General features: G+C 44.9%; 1 protein-coding gene across 1 annotated transcript in view; it reads right to left on the bottom strand.

Annotated features, from left to right (window-relative positions):
- Positions 1-249: 249 nt before the first annotated feature.
- LOC137342649 (G patch domain-containing protein 8) overlaps positions 250-24,058 on the bottom strand; it is a 448,547-nt gene continuing 424,738 nt past the window's right edge. The window contains exons 3-4 of the mRNA XM_068006706.1: positions 8,342-8,472; positions 250-5,144 (exon numbers count right to left, since the gene is read on the bottom strand). Coding sequence (XP_067862807.1) covers positions 1,211-5,144; positions 8,342-8,472 — 4,065 coding nt within the window. The 3' untranslated portion in view covers positions 250-1,210. The remainder of the gene's footprint in view (positions 5,145-8,341; positions 8,473-24,058) is intronic.

Here is a 24,058-nt window from a genome sequence, read left to right as displayed (position 1 = left end):
AAAGTGTACTAAAATACACTTTATTCCTCCTTGTAATATCAGGCCTGCCACTGTTCTGACAACCTATGATTTACTCAACAGTCTCTTTACAAAATAAATGGAATTACTGAAGTGACCACACTTTGGTCTATGAAACGTGTCTTATGGTATAGGCAGTCTTTTAAAACCTCAGAAGCTCTATTTCAGTTTGTGTGTGCACATTTACAAAATTTATAGAAAACATAACAACTTCTGTTCTAGTCAGTTTTGCCACAATTTATTTCCAATTCCTGCCATATAACAATCATTATTCTTCAGCACAGAGTATCATACAGAAACTTGTATGTATACCCTAACAGATTTCAAGACAAATATACAATACAGTAAATAAAAAGATAATATTCCTGGTTGGGAGAGTATAATACAGATTTTTACTTCTAAAGTACAGTGCTTTACTGCATTGACTTTATTTACATTAGGAACTATGTTATATACAATATCATTAGTTGATAGAACCAAATTTATTATGGAAAAATATTATTGCATTATACAGTACTATAATCCCATTTTATATGGAAAAACCTAACAAAGCAGCACTGGATGTACAGTATTCAGTGCAATTCTATCCACTTACACTGTACTCTGCTTTTTTACACAAAATACAAATGCTTTAAGATTACATTTTTCAAGTTAACCAAAAGTCTAAAGAGCTATTAACAGCATAAAATACAAATGTAATACATTCAAGTTAACTAGGAGACAGCATATCTGGAAAACAGTTAAATGGAAAGTGTGATATAAATCCATACTTTAACACCTTGGATTTGAAGCATTTAAAATAATGGAAAGGGATTGATTACCTCAGTGTTCTAACAAAAGACTGCTCTATCCTAAGGTCAAATTTGAGGAGACCATCTGGAAATTACCATGACACTTTCACATAATTATTGTTAATACTAAGGCAGATGGAATCTATGACATGGAAAACTATTATAATGCACAGGGCATTGAGTGTCATCATCTAAGAACTTCATTCAAAAAAAAGCTAAACTCTGACAAGAACCCACATAGACTACCTCAGCTCAGAAAGACCAATCAAAAATTTTGAGACAATAGACTTTTACAGCCTTGTGGCTGTCCAGTGTACACATGTTGCCACCATGAATGAACCGAAGTATTTGAGATTACTCTAACATCTTATTTATTATATTTTTCTTAGTAGTGGTTTGTCTCAAGTGTTCGGACCAGAGCGATGTTGCAGATCATGCCCTGGGAACAGAGGATGGAGCAAAGGGTGGAGATGGATAGCTGAAGCAGTAGCTGCAGCTGCGGCTGGGTGAGGGGCAAAAAGAGTTGGGCAGAGAGCGGCGTGCGGCAGTGGATGAAGTGCCAGATGGGCTGGGTGGATAGCTGCTGCGGGGATGAAGTGTAGCGGATGGCCAGCTAGGAAGGCAGCAGGGTGCGCAGGAAAAATTGTCTGAGCAATTGGAGAAAAAGAGAAAGGTGTGATATGTGGCTGAGTGATATGGTGAAGCTGGGCCATAGGTTGATGGTGGGCATTAGGATGGAGAGCGGCTGTAAGAGTGGCGGCAGCATGATGCTGGAGGAGAGTGTGGTGAACAGTGGTAACAGAAGAAGCAGCAGCTGCGGCAGCAGCAGCGGCAGCAGCAGAAGGCTGCTGAAGGGAAACAGGTTGAAATGCAGGTACCGGAGAGAAAGTAACCGCTGCTGCTGATGATGGGAATGTCTTGACTTGCTTGGCAAGAAGCTGTTGCTGGATATGCTGCTGTGCTTGTAACTGTAATTTGCCATATTTTTCCATTTCTTCAGGTGTGAAGATTATAGGCTGACTAGCCAGAGGGGGTGAGATTGATTTAGAATGCTCCTCGAATTGAGGGTCCATTTCATCAACACTCTGTGAGTTAGTGTTGTAATAATCAAACATAACCTCTCCCATTGGAACAGAATTTATATCACTAGAATCATAAAATGTCATTCGGGAATTCTCCTCTTTGACTTCCATTGAACCATCAGTAAAAACATCCGCAGTAGAGGAAACAATACTGGACATATCTTCAGGGACTGGGGTAACATTAGCTTCAGCAGGCTGTACTTGGTATATAGTAGGGCCTATCTGTTCTTCCTCAGCAGTTTCTAGTGCACTGCACATTGATCCTTGTTCTACATCTGTTTTATCCTCATGTATTTCTTTGAGCACAAGGCTCTCTTCTTGGATGATGGTAGATGCAGTTTCATTTTCATTCCATTCCGAGCGTTCAGGCTCATCTGCGTTGTCACCGTTATCCCCTTTGCTAGTATCATCTTTCTTCACACCTACCTTCTTTGTTGTGGGTAATTTTCCAATTAAGGACAACAATGTCATATTATCCATTGAGGGAGGAAGCCTGGGGCCAAAATAACCTTGTGGAGGATCCTTCAACTTTATACCCAGTGTGTTTGATGCTGATGTTAAGTCTTCTGTGGTAATTGTTTTCTCTTCAATTTTTTTACATTGCACTTTTTCTAACAGGTGCTTTGCTATCAGGGATTTTTTTTCATCTTGAATCATTTCCTTCAGTGGGAAAATAGAACAACCAATGCTGACGTTCTTCTGGAATAAACTAGGTGACATTGGGCTGTAATTCTGCATTGTGTCTTCATTCTTTATTGATGCCTGGTGCTTTCCTGAGTCTCTTTTTATCTCATGATAGTCACGGTAGCAATGAGATGACTTTACATGATAGACTCTGTCTTTTGAGAAAGACCTGGAGCTCCTATGTCTTGACTGCCTCTCACTAGACCTTTCTTGCCTGCACTCTTCCTTATTTCTAGAACACGACCTTCTCAAACTGGGACGTCTGCTGCTTAAGTAATCTCGAATGGGACTTTCTTGTCTATTCCAGCTATGCCTTGACCTGCTCCTATACCTACTTCTACTTCTACTGTGAGGTCGGCTACTGCTAGAGTTTCTGCTTCTGCTGTGCATTCGGTCTTTTGTGCAAGCGTGAGTCCTAGTTTGGGTGCTGCCTCGATTTCTGCTTCGACTGCCACTTCTTTTCCTATGGTAATGATCATCATCGGAAGATAATGATGACACTGACGAATAGCTGTGCCTTTTCTTTTTGTGTCTGGAATGACATTTGTAATCATAATGTGACCTATGATGTCTTTTTGAACAATGTCGAGACCGACTTCTGTTACTGTAATCACTTGATCTATCAGAATAATTTCTGCTGCTGTGACTAGTCCTGCTGCGGTCACTTGAGGTATCAGATGATGACCTAAATGATGAACCATGGGAAGATGAATAGCTTCTGGATTTTCGACAAGCACCTCTATTACTTTCTGAATCATCTTCATAGCTACAATGTGAAGATGATTTACGACACTTTCTGTGGTGCTCCTCGGTGCTATCAGTGTCATTGCTGTTCAAGTTTAGGCTGTCATGTCTGGATTTGTGCACCTTTTGATCTTCACATGTTTCTTTGGAACTACTTAAAGAATTACAAGGTGACACTTTCTGCTTTTTGTTGCTTAAATCAAGAGGAGAAACTGATTGCTTTTTGGTAATGCTACTACTGATTTGTTCCTGTTTCTCACTAGTTCTAGAATGCTCACCCTGTGACGATGGTTTTGGGGTTAGCTTGGAATGTTTTTCCTCCTTCAAACTTTCTTCAGTATTCTGTGACCCCGGCTCTACCATTTCCCATGTATATTCACCTGCTTTTTTCAGATTATGTTTGTATTTCTTTTCTTTCTTTTTTTTGTTCATATTTTCTGCATGGCCAGTCTCTGATTTCTGCTTAGACTTCTTGCTGGATTTGTTGTGGTTCTTTCTTTTCTTTGATTTGCGTGATACTACTGGTTTTCCCAGGTTTGGATCCTCCTCACTTTCTATACTTCTACTTTGTTCTCTGTTTACTCCTGCTCCATTATCTCCTTCAATAGCAACAGCTGTATTTTGCTGACGCTCCTTATTGAGATCTGGCCCTGTAGTGCCATTCTCTCGATTTTTATTTCTTGACAGTTTAAAATCAAAATACAATGGATTGCAGCTGTATGAAAGGGATGGCTCAGTCTGAGTGAAGAGCAAAAGTTCAGATGGCCACTGAAGTGTAGTTGATTCATCTCTACTTAGCACCGGGAGAAAGGGCCCAGTTATTTGCTTCGGCCTGTTTGATGGTTCCACCCTGCCCAACTTTTCTTTACCTGGCAGTATGCACTCAGTCTGTTTTTCTTTAAACACTGACGATTCTTCGCCTTTCATCTTGCACACATCCTGATCCAGTGTTTTCCCATCCACTTGTTTAATTGCCTGCTGACTAGCAGGAGAATTCAATTGTGGTGTTGGCATATTCTTGGTATCAGTGTCCTCGCGCTTTTCACCCACTATTCCTGAGATCATGGAACATTTAAAGTCAGAGCCGTCAGTCTGAGACTCTTTAATTTTGTCATTATGAGCTACCACTTTTTCTGCATCTGCCTTCTCAGATGATTTCATAAAAAACAAGAAAGGGAAATTTGTCTTGGTTTTGCAATGTGTAGGAGTATAACAATAATATTCCTTTTCTGCTTCATCCTTGTTTTCCTTCAACATGAGTGCCTTCAGCTTTTTAACTCTTGCAAATGGATTGCTCCCAGTGCCACTGTCCATCTGGGACTGTTTGGTTTGCTCGTTATTTTCAATGTATGCAGTGCTATTTATCCCTGCAGGTACCTCTGACATCTCTCCTTCAGCTGCTGCTTTCCCTTTGTGATTCTGTGGTTCATCTCCATGGTGTGTTTCTTCAATGGTGTCATTGAAAACTGATGCTGATGACTCTAGCTTCAATGGAGCTTTTTTGGAGAAAGAAAATGAGACACTACCCTTGTGGGTGGGGATGCATGGGCTGCTTTTATTTGTGAAAAGACTAAAGGGCTTTGAGCCTAACCGCCCTTGTATCTGTGCTGTAGACTTAACATGAATACACTGATTACCACAAGGGGGACATTGCAGGCTATTCTCCAGATTTTTTTTTGGTGCCTCTTCCTTTTTGAATGATGCCCTGGCATTGCTCTTTCTTCCACAATCTCTGCCTTTGGCAATGGATCCAGCAGCAGCTCTTTTCGATTGACTGTCAATGGCCACTGTTGTGGGTTTGAACATGGGGCCACTTCCTGGAGCACTGTGTAAAACCAAACAAAATGTGTGATCAGTCAATAACAAGTGAGATTAAAGTGCAAAAAGTAACTTCATTTCATTTGATTCCTTTATTTGGATAACTATTAGGATAATTTCTTGCAATTTCAATATTTTTGGGTATTCCGGTAACCAATAATTATGAAAAAAATTAGTTAAATGATCATAGCTCTATTTAAATTTGCTTCAGGGTTTATACATTTGTAATAAAAATCATCTATTAGATGCAGTTAGTGAATATTATTTTATATTACTGTACCAAAAAGAGCTGTGTATGGTTTACGACTGCACCTTAAGAATATCCGAGTGTGACAGAAGCACATGACTGGTAGAACTGCTGCAACCTTCACAGAATGGAAACAGCAATTTTTATTGCTTCAAGTTTCACACTGAGCATATTGGGCTCATTTACAGTATTCCCACAATGACTGAGCTTTACCTTGGCATAACAATGTTGCTTTAACTAATTATCTGCATCAGTGGGGGATTATTATTCACAACCCATCTTCAATCAGAAGTTTATGTTGCATTATTAAGCTGCTGTCCAAGAGTACTCCATTGATTAACCAACTCCCAAGTGAAAATGACTGCAAATTGGGTACATTGCTTTTAGTTCACTTCAGGGGATTCTGCACATTACCTGATGTCTGCATAAAGGGGTCAAAAGTGAAAGACGACTATCTTCACAACTACTCCTATGTGATGAATGCTGATTGAAAAGGAATACAGAAAAAAGCTCACAGAAATGAAAAAACAGTCAATTAGCTAGGCATCAGTCAATTAGATAGTTAAATGAGCAAGAAACAACTGATGCAAGATTTAGAACAATATATCAAAGGACCTTTCACTCGTACTATTCTGAAAACCTATTCAATTGCATGATTAGTACCTTTTAGGCATCTTATGTAAGTAATGAAAAGGTTGTACATTATTGTACTGGTACTATTTTTATCAACTTAAAAGGCAATAAAACTGCAGAGTATATAAATTAAAATGCGCAGTCTGTATTGGCTCAAAGTCAATGCAATATTCATTATTTTCTGCTGTAACTATCACCCTACTGCCTTCGTATTGGTCCTTACTAACATTATGGAAGCTGATGATAACTTTCAAATTATCCATTACATTGAAATTCCTGGTCTAATCCATGACTGCCAGTATAGTTTTCAGCATATCCATTCTACTAGTGATCCTGTTGCCTATTTTATACATCTCTCAAACTCTGCGCTTGAAAACTTTGGTGAATCATGTATCTAGAACCATCTCCAAAGTCTTTGATGATTTGACACCATGCCCCACTCCCCCCCCAAAATGATGGGGTTGATTTTAACCCACCCTGCCCGGCGGAAAAGGGGCTGCTAGGCCTTAAAAGTCTGCATTCTGCCTTACCGTCCTGTTCCCGCTGGAATCATTTTAGCTGCTTACTGCAGTTAGGTGGCTGAGGTGCCTGTCTGAAGCAGGTGAGAGCCTGAACGCATAAATGTATGCAAATCAGAGTCCCATTACGTCCATGGGGCCCTGATTGTATTTTAACCTGAGCCTGACTACAAGATTGAAGAAGTAATGCTGAATTTCTACAAAACATTGGTTAATCCCCACTTAGTCAACTATCTACAACTTCGGGCACCCCATCACAGAAAGGACATTAAAGCTACAGAAAGAATACATTGTAGACGTATCAGGTTGATGCCAGGGATGATAAACTATAGTTAGGAGGAGGGACTTGAGATACTGGGACTGTTTCCACTCGGCTAGAGAAGGCTAAGCAGAGATTTAAAAGAGGTTTTTAAAATTATGAAGAGTTTTGAAGGGATGAATAGAGAGAACTTTGAAACAACTAGTTCTATCCTGCATGTTCTTCTACCTCCCTACAATCTCAATATGTTGAAATAAAGGGTAGAAATTCATCTCTTTAAACATCATGTCCGAACGCTTAATTCACTCATACTACATTCCTGCATGTGCTACTTTCACATCGGGATTCATTATTTACTTGAATTGGATTAACACCTGCATAAAAATAGCACACACAGGAATGTATTTATGCATTAATGGTTTGCATGTGATTTGCACTAATGCAAATTTCTACCTTGAGTCTCATACTCATTCTTTTCCAGGACCTCAAAACTGTGGAATTCTTTGCCTCCCTTAATCTTTCCTTCCTCCTATAATCTTCAGACTTTTAAATCCAAGTTTGGTGTCACCTAATCATTACTTACCAATTCATGTTTTTTTTAAAACTGTTTTTCAACCTCTTGTGTCCTGAACTATAAACTTCACCTTGGTTTCTCAATTTATAAAAAGCGCAATATTTAGATTTTATTATAACAAACGGAAAAGACTAATCTGTGCAACAAATCCTGAAAATTTGCCATAATATCAGAACTAGCTGTAATTGCCAAACACACCAACGCTATTGGATATTAACTGGATATTAACCCCATGCAATTTTTAAAAATATATATTTTAATTTTGCAACATGTATTAGCTCTTTTTCCAAAAGAAGAATTTGGTCATTGCACAATTACACCAGAAAGTGCTCTTAAGTTCCTTTTCTGTTGGTCTTTGGCCATTGCCTCTTGTAGTGTGGGTCTTCTGCAGCTGACAACTACATTAAGGTCAACCTGGCAGATATTTTTAGACTGGTGCCTGGTAAGATCCATTTTTTTTTACTGGGACTTCCTGATTGATGCTAGTCTTCCTGGTGCCAGTAAACATGCTCTACCAGCAATGCCATCATGTCATCACAAATGTTTGTAGCTATTCTCTCTATAGGGATGTCATGATGTTGCTGAAGAAGCACATTTACTGGCTGTAGGCAGACCAGTGGCAGTCATGACTTCACTACTCTGCACATGATCATGCACAAAAGGCAGACCCACAATGTATGTAATCGGTTTACAGGAAGACCAGCTGCATGTTAGAAAGGTAAATGTAAGGGAGCAGCTCAGTTCACTTACTGTCCCACGATCTGAGCTGCAATATAAAAGCATAATAATAAAACATTGCAAAATTATTTTTACAATAGAGTAGCTAAAATTATTAAATGACCTTTATGTATTTAACAGTACCATGACTCTGAAATTTGAAAAATAAGTATCTCTAGTAATTAAGAGTGTAACATGGGTTTAAATATTGATACAAAATATCTATAGCAAGGCTCAAATATTAATGTGTACTGACCATTCTGACTGTTTCCGCAGCTCTGCGAGCTGGTGGAGACGTTTGAGCGCCTTTTCCTGTTTCCTTTCATCTTTTCTTGATCTTGAAGCTACATTTCGAGCAAATTCTCTTTGTTTTAGTTCTTTCAGTCTCTGTTACAAAAATGCAGAATGTGCAATGATCAGTTGGTGTCAGTTACCCTAGATCCTACACAGTTAGCTTCTAAGCGGAAAATGTGTTCACTTGAGGACAACAAAAGGTACTGAGCAGTTTCAAACAGCAGTGCCAAAAATAATTTGTTCCTGGTTTCAAAGTGTGCCTCCATTCACTCTTTAAAAAGTGATATAAAAACGAGTCAAATGAGGTTTTATGATATACACAAAAGTTCATTAAATAATTTCAAATCTTTCTTTATAGCTTGCATTTTTGAAACTGCAACAGCAGAAGACACAAATCATCCAAAATGTTGATAAAGCAACAGTCTACAAATAATATTTGGGGCCCAAAAGACTATTATCGTTATTGAATATTGTATCACATGACAGACAGTAAGAAGCATGGAAAAGCAAATGATCTAATCTCTTGTGTCCAAGCAACAGCAGGCAAAAAACTGGAATAGAACAGCTCTGGTCTTCGTCCCAGCCATGTGCAGTAGCCATTAGGCTTTGTTTCACCTGTTAAATCTGAAAAAGGGCAGAAGAACTCGCTGCAATGTTTTCCTTATGTGTCACACACTGCATTTCAGCTGTCACTGCATGTTGTTCATCTGCAAACAGATTTGTGGGATAAAGCAAAAAAAAACTGAGTTTCTACCTGTCAAGGAAAGAATGTAATGCTTTTCTGGCACTGCAGAAAGCAGGCAGTGGAGAGCAAATGCCATTTCACTACTTACAGTCCACATGACAACCAGCAAAGCCAACGGACCAGCACTAAAAACAGAACACCAAACTGCTCATAGCATGTTTACACTAATGATGCAGGCGTCAAGGAAATGGGAGACATAAAGAAGTACAGCTATATACACTAGTATAAGGGAACTCACTCTGGTGATCTGCGCTCCAAAAATTAGAAGCACTTTTGTGCAGAGTAGAATTTGTTTTCAACACATCAGCTGAAAATGTCACACCGTAAAAACAAAACAAAGTAAAAATACAAAGCAGTGAGAGAACAAGTGAACACACAGAAAGCATTACAAGGCAGGCAAAATTATACTTCTATCCGGGGTTTTAGAATCAATATATGTACACAACAAAAGGCTCCATTTTTGGTGCTTATTAATGCTAATCATGATAATGCAGGAGAATTGGGACTGAATAATTGATTGTGATAATCTCTTCCAAGGCATGAGCAAGGTATTGTTCCCCCTTAACGAGCCCTGACAATAAAAACTTGGCACCAACCACAGAAAAGTATCCTTTGCAACACCAAACATCCTTTCTTTCTTCTAGCTTCATAAAGCTTGGGCAAGTTAATTAGTTGATGATATTTAAACAATCAAAAAGATGAGCAAACAACAATAGTCAGTGATGTGATGGCCAAATAAATAATTCTTTCTGTTCCGCAAAGATGTTCTAAAGATGGTTTGATCTCAATACAACAGAGCCTTGTGTGTAATCCCATGAGACTTTGCAGATAGTGAAAACATTCACCATTATCTGCTCATTTACAATGAAACAGCAATTTCAAGACAACTATGTAGTATTTGAATATTTAGTATAACTTATTATTGTGTAAATGGAACTTCATAATTTATAGTAAACTGCTGCAATATGTAATTGACTCCCTAAAATAGACTGGCGGTGAAATTGGGCCATTTAGCGCCAGTTTCGTAGGCACTACGTGGACACCTAAGTCCCGAAAATGGCGTTCGTGATGCGCGCGCAAACTTCTGATGGGAAGTGCACAGGACGCCATCTTGGTAAAGGGGTTTGCGCGCACGCACCTAACGAGCGCCGGCAGCATGTAGAGTAGGGAGATGATGACGCAAATCAATGTGCAACGCCGATTTGAAACAACCGGTGAAATTTTGGAACGCCACACTCCAGCCAATGCCCTGTCTTAACCTCGCACAGCTGACAGGGCTTAAACGGCATGAAGGACTCACCACCAATGCTATTTAAAGGGATCATGAAGTGCTTACAGGTTAGTTGCTGGATTATTTCTACTGGCTGCTGGTGCAACTGTACTTGTTTTTGGACATTTCCAGTACTTGGCTAAAGTTTCAATATTCTATAGTGGTCTGGCTGGTCTTGCAGTACTTTTAATGGCATTTAAAATGTAGTGCTGAAAAAAGTTGCTTCCAGACATGGATGGGGTGGTAGGGCTTCCTCTGGGAATGGAACATGACTGGGAGAATGAAGAAAGGCCACGCAGCACAGGACAAGCTGCTAGAAGAGGGAGGAGGAGGAGGAGGGGCAGGGCACTCAGCAGGAGGCCATATTCACAGAGAGTCTTCAGGGACCAATTCTCTTACCTCAAACAGTGACGACCAGTGCATCAGACGCCTGCGGTTCACCAAAGCAGTCGTGACTGAAATTTGTCAACTGCTGCAGCCACAACTGCAGACTCGGAGCAGGGCAAGGACAGCATTGCCTCTGGCTGTCAAGGTGACCGTGGCTGTTAATTTTTATGGCACTGGGTCCTTTCGGGCTGCTCCTGGAGGTATAAGCAACATCTCGTAGTTTGCAGTGCACTGCTGTATAAGGAAGGTCACTGAGGCTCTGTATGCAATAAGAAACAGATTCATCTCATTCCCTCTTGCCAGAGACAAGCAGGAGGAGTGAGGACGAGATCTTGCTTCATTGCAGGCTTCCCCAAGGCGCAGGGTACCATTGACTGCACGCGTATTGCCATGCGTGCTCCTCATCTGTATTCAGCCGTATTCATGAACAGAAAAGGATTCCACTCCCTCAATGTGCAGCTGGTGTGCGACCACATGCGGCATATCATGCAGGTGAATGCCCGCTATCCTGGCAGCAGTCATGATTCTTTCATTCTGCGGCAGTCCTCTGTTCCACCTGTATTTGAACCTGCATGGCAAGACAAGACTGGCTACTGGGTGACAAGGGTTATCCCCTCATGAAATGGCTCATGACTCCGGTCCATAGGTGTCCTCAAGCAATGCTTCCACTGCCTGGACCACTCTGGAGGAGCCCTGCAATACTCAGCTGAGCGAGTATCAAGATTTATCATTGTATACTGCATGCTGTACAACCTCGGCAGTATGAGGGGACAGCCCTTGCCGTCGCCTATCAGGAGAGAACCTGAGCAATAGGAAGAGGAGGAAGAGACAGAGGAGGAATTGAAGGAGGATGAGGAAGTGCAGCAGGAAGTGGAGGAAGAGGCAGGAAGGCTACAACATAGACAGGCCCTTTCTGCCAGGGCTCTGCGTGACCAGATTATTAATGAGTGATAACAGTAACCTCAACTACACCTCCCTGTTCACCAACAGTTCCACACTCCTTACCATTCCTCTCTCACGTGACCATCAAATCATCCTGCTTATCTTGCTTCCTCTCTCTGCTCATCACAGAAATAAAAACCACCACCAAATGCAAATTCAAATCCACATTTATAAATTTATACATGAAATTATGCAAACAAACTGATACTATTCACCGTTGTGTATTCCCTTAGTACCTGTTGTTCGTGTGCCTTTACCTTTCCTAGTGCTCTACGAGGTGCATCCCCAGTGGTTGGAGCATGGGTGGTGGAAGGCTGCTGACCTTCAATGGAGGAGAGTGCAGATGGCCTTGGGGTACGACCTCGAGCAGCTCTGGGCCGGGAGGGCCCGGCTTCAGACTGCACCATCTCGCCTGGGCTGCAGCAGTCTGGGCTGGCTGGCTGACAGCAAGGGCACTGGTGGAGTGGCAGGGGTGGGAGCAGAAATGCTGTCATCCTGAGAAAGGACAGCAGGTTCGTCTTCCATGGCGCCACTACCACTCACATGGAGCAGCACCTCAGCAATCCTGGTGATTCTGTTGCAGGACAGATTGCTGAATTGTTGTGACGCCCTGGAAGCCCCGTTCCACAGTGGCACCCAGACCCACGATAGCAGCAGTCTGAGCTCCCAATGCAGCAGTCAGACCTTGGACGGCAGATGTTTGTGCTGCAATGGAAAATGTGACATTGGTCATCAGACGCTTCATCGTGGTGGGTTCCACAGGTGCGCTGATGGAGCTGATCACCCGTTCCATATGGGAAAGGATGAGCTCCAAGCTCGGCACAAAGCCCGACGCCAAGTTGGAGCTGGACTCCTCCATGCTTCTTTACGTTGTATGCAGGCTTTCCAGTGCACCAAGCCCATCAGCCCTCTCCTGCATCAGTGGCCATCAAAGTCATCACCTGACTCCTCTGCAGCAGAACTAGCTTGCGACTTCACCCTCTGGTGAGCTGGCACCTGCAGTATCCTTTCCCCCTGCCCTGGCTCCTGTGCATTTTGTGCCCAGTGCCTAACCATGTGCAGATCCCTCCTCTAGCCTAGCCTTTAAAGTACGCGCAGTGTCAGTCTCTGAACTGATGGCAGCGAATGTAAGATTGAGTGACTTCTTCCTCTGCCTCCCCTGACTGGGCAGGTTCCACTTCTTGGGTATCTGAAATGACAAAGGGACATGGGTTGAGTTGTGGTGAGGGGAGAGGAGAAAGTAAGAAGTGCGTGCTCACATCTGTAGCATGTGAGGGAAAAGATTGTGGGAGGAGGGAGAAGTGGGAAGCAAGAAGGAGGATGAGGTATGCAAAGACCCTCATCATCGATCCCTCCAGCACTGTCAGTGACCACGGCCTCAGCGATGGCCCTTCCAATGAAGGCCAGCACTGTCTTCTCCATGGAATTTAAGATGTGTAGAATTTCAGATAGCGATTGTTGAAAGCACCAATTCTTCTCATGTTTTGTCTATCCTTCTATCCCAGTGGGGAAGGAAGTTCAAATTGCACCAGAGGGCTGACTTTCCTTATCTTTGTCCCCTGGGGAATGCCTATTCCCTGGTTGCAAAAGTGAAGAAAAAGAGAGGCAAACACCTAAGAGGCAGAGGGGGAAAAGTTGGATAAGGGACCGTTCTGGGCGGTGGTAGCGTGACCACCCCGCGCCCAACGGACCCTATGCAGGCAGCACGTGAACTTCATGCTGCCTGATACTTACGTGCTGAGAGGCTGCACGGAGAATGAGGAAATTGGAAATGGGGCATGGACGGTGCACGTCATCAGCAGCCTGCACTACTTAAAGGTTAAGGCACATTTCCAATGGCATCCCCATCCTCAATGATGGCTGAGTCCAGCACGTGAGTGCAAAAGACAAGGCTGAAGCGTTTGCAACCATCTTCAGCCAGAAGTGCCGAGTGGATGATCCATCTCGGCCTCCTCCCGATATTCCCACCATCATAGAAGCCAGTCTTCAGCCAATTCGATTCACTCCACGTGATATCAAGAAACGGCTGAGTGCACTCGATACAGCAAAGGCTATGGGCCCCGACAACATCCCGGCTGCAGTGCTGAAGTCTTGTGCTCCAGAACCAGCCACGCTTCGAGCCAAACTGTTGCAGTAAAGCTACAACACTGGCATCTACCCGACAATGTGGAAAATTGCCCAGGTATGTCCATAAAAAGCAGGACAAATCCAATCTGGCCAATTACCGCCCCATCAGTCTACTCTCAATCATCAGCAAAGTGATGGAAGGTATCATCGACAGTGCTATCAAGCGGCACTTACTCACCAATAACCTGCTCACTGATGCTCAGTTTGGGTTCTGCCAGGACCATTCGGCTTCAGACCTCATTACAGCCTTGGTCCAAACATGGACATAAGTGCTGAATTCCAGAGGTGAGGTGAGAGTGACTGCCCTTGACATCAAGGCAGCATTTGACCGATTGTGGCACCAAGGAGCCCTAGTAAAATTGAAGTCAATGGGAATCAGGGGGAAACCTCTCCAGTGGCTGGAGGCATACCTAGCACAAAGGTAGATGGTAGTGGTTGTTGGAGGCCAATCATCTCAGCCCCAGGACATTGCTGCAGGAGTTCCTCAGGGCAGTGTCCTAGGCCCAACCATCTTCAGCTGCTTCATCAATGGCCTTCCCTCCATCATAAGATCAGAAATGGGGATGTTCGCTGATGATTGCACAGTGTTCAGTTCCATTCGCAAACCCTCAGATAATGAAGCAGTCTGAGCCCGCATGCAGCAAGACCTGGACAACATCCAGGCTTGGGCTGATAAATGGCAAGTAACATTCGCGCCACACAAGTGCCAGGAAATGACCATCTCCAACAAGAGAGAGTCTAACCACTTCCCCTTGACATTCAACAGCATTACCATCGCCGAATCCCCCACCATCAACATCCTGGGGGTCACCATTGACCAGAAACTTAACTGGACCAGTCATATAAATACTGTGGCTACAAGAGCAGGTCAGAGGCTGGGTATTCTGCGGCGAGTAACTCACCTCCTGACTCCCCAAAGCCTTTCCACCATCTACAAGGCACAAGTCAGGAGTGTGATGGAATACTCTCCACTTACCTGGATGAGTGCAACTCCAACAACACTCAACAGGCTTGACTCCATCCAGGACAAAGCAGCCCGCTTGATTGGCACCCCATCCACCACCCTTACCATTTTCTCCCTTCACCACCGGCGCACTGTGGCTGCAGTGTGCACCATCCACAGGATGCACTGCAGCAACTCGCCATGGCTTCTTCGACAGCACATCCCAAACCCACGACCTCTACCACCTAGAAGGACAAGGGCAGCAGGCACATGGGAACAACACCATCTGCACGTTCCCCTCCAAGTCACACAACATCCCGACTTGGAAATATATCACCGTTCCTTCATCGTCGCTGGGTCAAAATCCTGGAACTCCCTTCCTAACAGCACTGTGGGAGAACCTTCACTACACGGACTGCAGCGGTTCAAGAAGGCGGCTCACCACCACCTTCTCAAGGGCAATTAGGGATGGGCAATAAATGCTGGCCTTGGCAGCGACGCCCACATCCCATGAACGAATAAAAAAAATGATACACAACCAAGTAGGAGAAGGGAGAATGGCATCGCGAGTGGCTGCACCAGCAAGAGAGCGGGCACCAAGATTCTCGGACAATGCTCTGGAGGCCCTGGTGGAAGGAGTCGACGAAAGGAGGACAGGCATGTACACGCAGTGTGGCCGGAGACCGTCTAGACTACAGCTGCATAGGCATTGGCAGGCCGTGGCACAGGAGGTGAATGCCAGGCGCACTGTACCACGCAAGGTCACGAGTGGTCAAGGTGAGTGAATGCAAGTGTCAAGTGGCACATCCTACCAACTGCACCAATACTCCATGCACGACACCTCCCGTCATCCACCCACCCACCAACAAACACTGCCCATCCATATGCAATGCTGCATCTCACCAGCACATTGCACACACTTGCAACCCACACAACCACCACTCAAGTCACACAAACTGGTAGCTACTCGACCATGACAGGCACATCACCCACACACCTTGCCGGACACTCACTGACACACTGTCCTATGTCTTGCAGGAGAAGGTGGCGTATAACACCTGGCATCAGGAGGGACATGAGGCTGGATGGTGAATAGTTCTGTTATGTTTGCATATTTTCATTTGATTAATCCATAAATGAGAGTTTGATTTTGCATTTGGTGGTGGTTTTTATTCATGCAATGAGCTGAGAGGGATTCCAATGTGTAATCAGGTGGAGGGCGATTTGATTGTCTTGTGGGAGGGGAAAGGTGGGGAATGTAGGACTGTTGGTGCGTTGATGTAGTTGAAATTATTGATAGCGGGCACGGATCAGGCGAGCACGCACAGCCCTTGCAGACAAGGCGTGTGTTTCCTGTTGCAACCTTGCGTTTTCCTCCACCTCCTCTTCCGGCTCCACCCCCTCATCCTGCTCCTCCTCAGCCTCTTCCTCCTCCTGCTCCTCCACCTCTTCCTCCTCAGCCTCCTCCTCCTCCACCTCTGGCTCAGGATCTTCTGCAGCCATTGGTGGCAAAGGCTGGTCCTCATGATGGCGAGGTTGTGCAGCATGCAGCAGACCACCACGAATCTGCCCACCCGCTCGGGAGTACTGCAGGGCTCCTCCAGATCGGTCCAGTCAGCGGAAGCGTGCAGTCAATGGCACCCTGCACCATGAGGAAGTCAGCAATGCGGGCGAACCCCTGTGCTCACTCGTTCTGATTGTCTCCGTGGAGAGGGAAGGTGATGAACCTGTTCCCCGTGTGGTACAGTGCATCTGTGACCTCCCTTATGCAGCGAGATGTTGCAATGTCGGCAGCAGAGGCCCGAAATGCTCCTGAGCCGTAGAAACTCAGGGCCACGATGACCTTCACAGCCACAGGCAATGCTGTCCTCGCCCTGCTCTGAGGCTGCAGTTGTTGATAGATCTCGGTCACGGCTTCCTTGGTGAGCCTCAGGCATCGGATGCAATCCTCCTCGGTCATGTTGAGGTAAGAGAATTGATCCCGGAAGGCCCTTATTGGGTAGGGCCTCCTGCTCAGTGCCCTGCGCCTCCTCGTCCTCCATCTCCTCGCTGCTTGACCTGCTGGGCGTGGCCTCTCTGCATGCTCCCAGTCGTGCTCAATGCTCAGCGGAAGCCCTAGCAGACCGCCCATGGTTAGCAGGAATGTTGTTCAACCACGGTTGTAACTTTCCGACCCGTAAGGCAGTACCTGCCAAAGCACTCTCAAAAATAGTGTAGGAACTCTCAGTAAGAATAGGGAGCTTAAAAAACACTTCCTACTCCTCCAGCAGCCAGAAGCAATAATCCAGCAACTAACCTGCAACACCTCATGGCCCTTTAAATAGTGCTGGTGGGGGTCCTTCAGGCACTGTAAGACACGTTTAGATGGTTGGGGATAAGACTGCGCGTTGAGTTGAGGGTTAAGGTCCAAAATGGTGTCTATCACTTTAAATCAGCGTCGCACACTGATTGCAGCCATTTTCTCCCTACTTTACATGCGTCCAGCGTTCGGTATTTGCGCATGTGCTAACTCCTATACCAAGATGGTGTCTGGCGCAAGTCACGCAGGAAACGTGCGCACGCATCCAAGACGCCATCTTGGACAGGTCGTGTAGCACCGAAACAATGGGTGCTACACGGCCCAATTTAGTGCCCAGTATGTCCAAAGTGTGGTACATCTGTTAAAGCCTCCCTGCACCCCATTTTGGTGTCCCAGGCCATTAGCATGGCCTGTTTTCATCCTCAGCCCAGGCCCACTTCCTTGCAAGGCTTGCATCATGAAACAGGGGTAAAGCTGCATTCCTAACAGACCTGCAGCTGCAATCCTGGCCGCCTTTCTGGGGTCTTCTGGCTGCTGCTCTTCAGCAGCTGCCTGCAGGCCCCAAAGCCAGAAGATCTGGTTGGAGATGGGAAAAACACAATCTCACTTATCCTGGAATTCCTTTTCAGCTTGCTGTTGGGCCTCAGACCCTCCGGCCTGAGGAGGGTGCTGGTACAAACTCCATCACCAGCTTCTCGGACACATCTACACCTGGCTGCCTCATGCACATAACCTCAAAAAACTGAAGCAGGAGTGCAAGGAATGCTTATTATCCTATGCTGAGTTAGTGCCTATTGCAGGTGCAGGCCCTGAGCCAATCATCAGGAAAAGCCCCAGAAATTTTGGAGCATGATAAAGGGAGCTGAGACTCTGGGCGCTAAATTGGGCCGTGTAGCGCCCATTGTTTTGGCGCTACACGACCTCTCTGACATCCAAGGTGGCGCCTTCCTGCAGGACATGCGCCAGACGCCATCTTGGTATAAGAGTCAGCGTGTGCGCTAATCCCGAATGCTGGACACATGTAAAGTAGGGAGAAAATAGCTGCAATCAGTGTGCAATGCTGATTTAAAGTAATACACACAATTGTGGACCTTAAAGCTCAACTCAACGCACAGTCTTATCCCCGACCATCTAAACGTGTCTTACAGTGCCTGAAGGACCCCCCACCAGTGCTATTTAAAGGGCCATGCAGGTGTTGCAGGTTAGTTACTGGATTATTGCTTCTGGCTGCTGGAGGAGTAGGAAGTGTTTCTTGAAGCTCGCTATTCTTATTGAGAGTTCCTACACTACTTTTGAGAGTGCTTTGGCAGGTACTGCCTTACGGGTCAGAAAGTTACAACCCTGGTGGAACAACATTCCTGCCAACCATGGGCGGTCTGCTAGTGCTCCCATTGGGCATTGAGCATGATTGGGAGCATGCAGAGAGGCCATGCTCAGCAGGTCAAGCTGCGAGGAGATGGAGGACGAGGAGGCGCAGGCACTGAGCAGGAGGCCCTGCCCAATGAGGGCCTTCAGGGATCAGTTCTCTTACCTCAACATGACCGAGGAGGATTGCATCCGACACCTGAGGTTCACCAAGGAAGCCGTCACCGAGATCTGTCAACTGGTGCGGCCACAACTGCAGCCTCAGAGCAGGGCGAGGACGGCATTGCCTGTGGCTGTGAAGGTCACCGTGGCACTGAATTTCAACGGCTCAGGAACATTTCAGGCCTCTTCTGACGAAATGTGCAACATCTCGCAGTATGCAGTGCACTGCTGCATAAGGGAGGTCACAGAGGCACTGTACCACATGAGGAACAGGTTCATCACCTTCCCTCCCGACGGAGACAATCAGAGCGAGCGTACACGTGGGTTCGCCCGCATTGCTGGCTTCCCCATGGTGCAGGGTGCCATGGACTGCACACATATTGCCCTGCGTGTCCCGCACATCAACTCGACTCTCCTCGTCAACCGAGAGGGCTTCCACTCCCTCAACGTGCAGCTGGTGTGCAACCACACGCATCGAATCATGGAGGTCGATGGGAGCAGTCACGATGCCTTCATCATGCAGCAGTCCAACGTGCCAGCTATCTTTCATCCAATTCGGCAAGTCAAAGGCCGGCTACTGGGTGACAAGTGCTATTCCCTCACGACGTGGCTCATGACACCGGTCAGGAAACCACACCCACGTGCACAGCAGGCCTATAATAAGAGCCATGCTGTCACACGCAACATCATGGAGCACACCACAGGCCTCCTCAAACAACGCTTCTGCTGCCTGGACCGGTCTGGAGGAGCCCTGCAGTACTCCCCTGAGTGGGTGGGCAGATTTGTGGTGGTCTGCTGCATGCTGCACAACCTCGCCATCATGAGGGACCAGCCTTTGCCACCAATGATTGCAGAAGACCCTGAGACAGAGGTGGAGGAGGAAGAGGCAGAGGAGCAGGAGGAGGGAGAGGCTGAGGAGGAGGAGGAGAGGGTGGAGCCGGAAGAGAAAGTGGAGGAAGGCGCAAAGGCATAGCAGGAACCACATGCCTTGTCTGCAAGGGCTGTGCGTGCTCGCCTGATCCGTGCCCGCTATCAATAATTGGAACTACATCCCCCAACTCACCAACACTCCCTACCTTTCTGCTCACACAAGACAATCAAATCGCCCTCCATCTGATTACACATTGGTGTCCCTCTCAGCTCATTGCATAAATAAAAACCACCACCAAATGCAAAATCAAATTCTCATTTATCAATGAATAAATGAAATTATGCAAACATAACAGAACTATTCACCCTTGTGCATTCCCTTAGTGCATGTTGTTCATGTGCCTTTACCTATCCTAGTGCTCCTACGAGGTGCTTCTCCAGCGGCTGGAGCATGGGTGGTGGGAGGCTGCTGGCCTTCAATGGAGGAGCGTGCAGATGGCCTTGGAGGATGACCTCGAGCAGCTCTGGGCTGGGAAGGCCCGGCTTCAGACTGCACCATTGCAGCATGGGCTGCAGCAGTTTGGCTGGCTGGCCGATAGGCAACAACAGGGGCACTGGCGTAGTGGCAGGGTGGGAGCAGGAAGGCTGTTGTCCTGAGAGAGGACAGCAGGTCCGACTGCCATGACGCCACTGCCACTCTCCCAGGGCGGCGCCTCAGCAATCCTGGTGATCGACTGGAGAAGGGATTGTTGGAGTGCTGTTATGCCCCGGCAGCAGGAGGGACCTGAGGCTGGACGGGCACGTCTATAGGAGACAGTGCTTAGGATCATTGGGCGGGCCATCACTTCAGTCGTCACAACATGCCATGCTGGAGGTCCCGATTAAGGGGGTCTCTGCATATCTAATGCTCCTTCTCCTTTTCCACATCTCCCTCCTCCCATAATCTTTTCTGACTCACGTGCTGCACATGCTGTCAGCACACACCTCTGACTTGCTCCTCTCCCCACTCCACAACACAACCTGTTTCCCTTTGTCATTTACAGAATTTACAATGATTGGCTGCCAAGCTTTTGGGAGGATTATCAATCTGAAGCATGTTCCACAGGCTTATATTCTGAATTTAGTGCCACATCAGCAATTTCCAACTAGCTGCTGTTTTTAGTGGCATTCAGAAGACTAGACGAAGCTCTGAAGCATTATAGCCTCAGTAGGGAGGAAGCTTGTTTCTTCCTGCCCAGTGTGTTGGGCAGATTAACTATAGAGCAAACCTCATCTGCCATAATGTTATGCAATGCTGTCCTGCTACTCACCTGAGTGATACCAGACTGTACACTGTCACTCATAATGGTCTTCTGTACCTAATTAATGCTTTCCTTGTGAATGCTCTGGGTATGTGGTGAAGGTAATGAAGTCCCAAAACCTGCCCACTGTGTCACTATATCAATAGACTCTCAGACTTGTATGGTATTATCCAGAGCTGAGGATAGCCCTGTCTTAAGTATGGATTGGTGGTATGGTGTAAGATCTCTTTCCTTTGAGGCTGTGGTGTGCACTTCTCTTGCTCCACCCTCACCAGACACCTCTTTACTGTCTTCACTTTTATCCTTCTTTGAGATGTTAATGGAATTTTGGCACAACTGTTATAAACTAGATATGGAAGAGTCATCTGTGGATACATAAAAGGATATTTTCATTAATTGGACAGTAGCTGTGTATGAACTGCAGGTTTTCACAATGAGATAGAAAAGATAAAGAAACAATAATTATACACTTTTACTTGAAGCACAGCAAATGATTATGAACACTGGGGATATGAGGATTTGCAAGATATTAAATATCAGTAAATCATATCATAGAAAATGTAATGAACATTGTAATGGCAGCAACTTTGATTTATTGATATTTAAAAAAAAGAAGACAATATATAACACTTACCAAACTGGAAGGTTCAGAGGGTGTTCTGGCTCTCTTGATTTGTAGATTGAAAAATTCCACTATCACGTTTTTATCATTCTGTGAGGGTCTTTTGGAGAAATTTTCGCTGTGTTTCCCCACATTTTAAAATTGTGTGCTACCTTTCATCGAGCAAAGTATCTTAAACTGTTTAGACATTTTTTGCAGTACAATACTCTTTTTCTTAGAAAGTTTATTGAGATGTTTACATAATGATTGTCTGGGATTTTTTAGATGGGTCTTTTGTAGGTAATACTGCTTTACTTCCAAGAAATTCATGTTTAAATTTGATGTACTACTTCAGTGTCACAGACTGTGACATTCCTCTTTGTAGCACCTGGGGAATGCTCATTTTGCAGTTACCACGGAGAAGACAAGAGTGTGAGGACCCATTAAGTTTGCCCCATTAACACTGCCCTGGGGTTTTCAATGCTTCTCAAGATGGGCGAAGCCTACAGCCGGTGCAAGTCCACGTTGTAATATAAATAAATATAAATATTTCAGCCTCCCATCTCAATTTCCTCCCACAATGACCACTTCTAGTGGTTGCCCAGCAAGTTGTCCTGGGCCTTGCTATTGGACCCCTCCAGTTCAAAGGTAAGCTTCAATTTTCCTTTATCGGGGATTGAGTAGATCTTTGGGCCTTGAGGTCTTCTGGTTGCTGTCGGAGAATAGCAGCCTGGAGGTCCTGAAGCCAGCTACCAGGCCTATAGCTGTACCACTGATTCCATCCCCAATTCTTGGGGCAGGAAGTGAGCCTATGCCAGGGTATAATCACACCATGCTTATGGTTCAGTCCACCAAATTTGGGTGAATGGAGGCCTGGCTGGGTGTCATGCATTTCCAATGCACTCCACCTGACCTGCACCAAGCAAGGAGAAGGAGGAATATCTGGGCCACAACATCTATGAACATAGTCTATAACTTCTCCCCATTATTGCAGAGCATTTTTGTCACATTTATTTGTATATGTGAATGTGATCATTTCCACTTTTCAGAGTAATAAGGTTAAATAATTCCAACCAGTCATGCTGCTGGGCATAAAACATACAGCAGCAGATCAGAATATTTTGCATTGGAGGCTCAAAGATAAATGTGTATGACTAATGCATAGCAGTTGTTATAATTCAGGCTTTCCATAGATATATTGGAGAGTTTTGTGACATCAGCTGCTCTCATAAGTGGTCTGAGCATCTTGCTTTTATGGGAGTTGATTCACACTGCTCTATATTTACTTTCATAATAACATAATTAGAGGATGGAACAATAGCATCTCCTTGTGATCTGGACCAGATTTTTAAAAAATTGTTTTTGGGATGTGGATAGCACTGGCAAAGCAGTATATATTGCCCATTCAGAGTCATAGTGATGGCATTAAGAGTCAACCATCTGGTGTGGGATTGGAGTCACATGTAGGCCAGACTGGGTGGAGGTAGCAGATCCCTACTATCAAGGACATTAGTGAACCAGTTGGGTTTTTATGGCAATCCAGCAGCTTCCATGGTCATTTTTTTCTGGCGTCAGCCACAAATTACCAGATTTATTGAATTCAATTTGATACTTGTGTCTTTTGCACACATGCTAGATGATAGTTAATGCTAGATGAGGAAAAGTTTGGGTGGAATCATCAGCTGCTTTATGCCACAGTATAGTGAGCAACAGACATAATCAGAGTTGCTTAGTTCAAATGGTACAAGATATATTTGTGTAATGATACAAGATAAAGACCACACGACACTACCCTCACTTTGGTGGGTGGTTTGATTTAATCCCTTTGCATCCTGTTCTATAACCCCTTCCCTGCAGTCCTCTGTCTTTCACAGACTTTTGCGATTGCCCGTGCAGTGCCCTGTTTACAAAAGCCTGACTGATTGGTATCAGTGCTTGGTTCTTAAAAGCCTGTGTCACTCTGTGTCAAAAAGCCTGTCCCTTTCACATTGACAGAGAGCAAAGGCTTTTCCAACATAATGGTGAGAGCTGTCTTTCTGAATAACCAGGCAAAATGATGAATTCCTGATTGTGTAGTTGCTACGAGAAGCAACTTCTAATTAGCATATCAATCCCCTTTCTCTTTTTTTTAACTTGAAAACCCAGCTTTTGAAAACCCAGCATTGAATAAAACACTTTTTCCAATTCCTTTTTATGGAGAAATGGTCAAAAATCCAGGAACATGACAGCTGCCCAAAGTGTCTCCGCCTGACACCCCGATTAACTGCACACATAAGCTTCACAGGATATGGGATAGTGCTTAAAATATTTCACTAAATGGTAATTCCTTGGACAATACATAAGTTACAGACAAAATCGGAAATAAAAATAATTTCAAACTAGAATATTTTAATTACAGACCATGAGTTCTGAGGAATTGGATATATAGTTGAAAAGGAAAAATTTGCAGGGATATGGGGAAAGCACAAAAGAGTGGGACTAATTGGATAGCTGTTTCAAAAAGCCGGCACAGGCACAATGGGTTGAATGGCTTCCTTCTGTGCTATGATTCTACGTAGAAGTAATTGCTGACTGATCATAGAATTACATAGAAATTATAACATGGAAACAGAAGCCTAGAAATTCAATTGCACACTGCCTACTTTTTGGCCACAATATGAAGTATGA

This window comes from Heptranchias perlo, chromosome 2 (genome assembly GCF_035084215.1).
Source record: "Heptranchias perlo isolate sHepPer1 chromosome 2, sHepPer1.hap1, whole genome shotgun sequence".
NCBI lineage: Eukaryota > Metazoa > Chordata > Chondrichthyes > Hexanchiformes > Hexanchidae > Heptranchias > Heptranchias perlo.
This window is presented reverse-complemented; position numbering and strand designations above follow the sequence as displayed.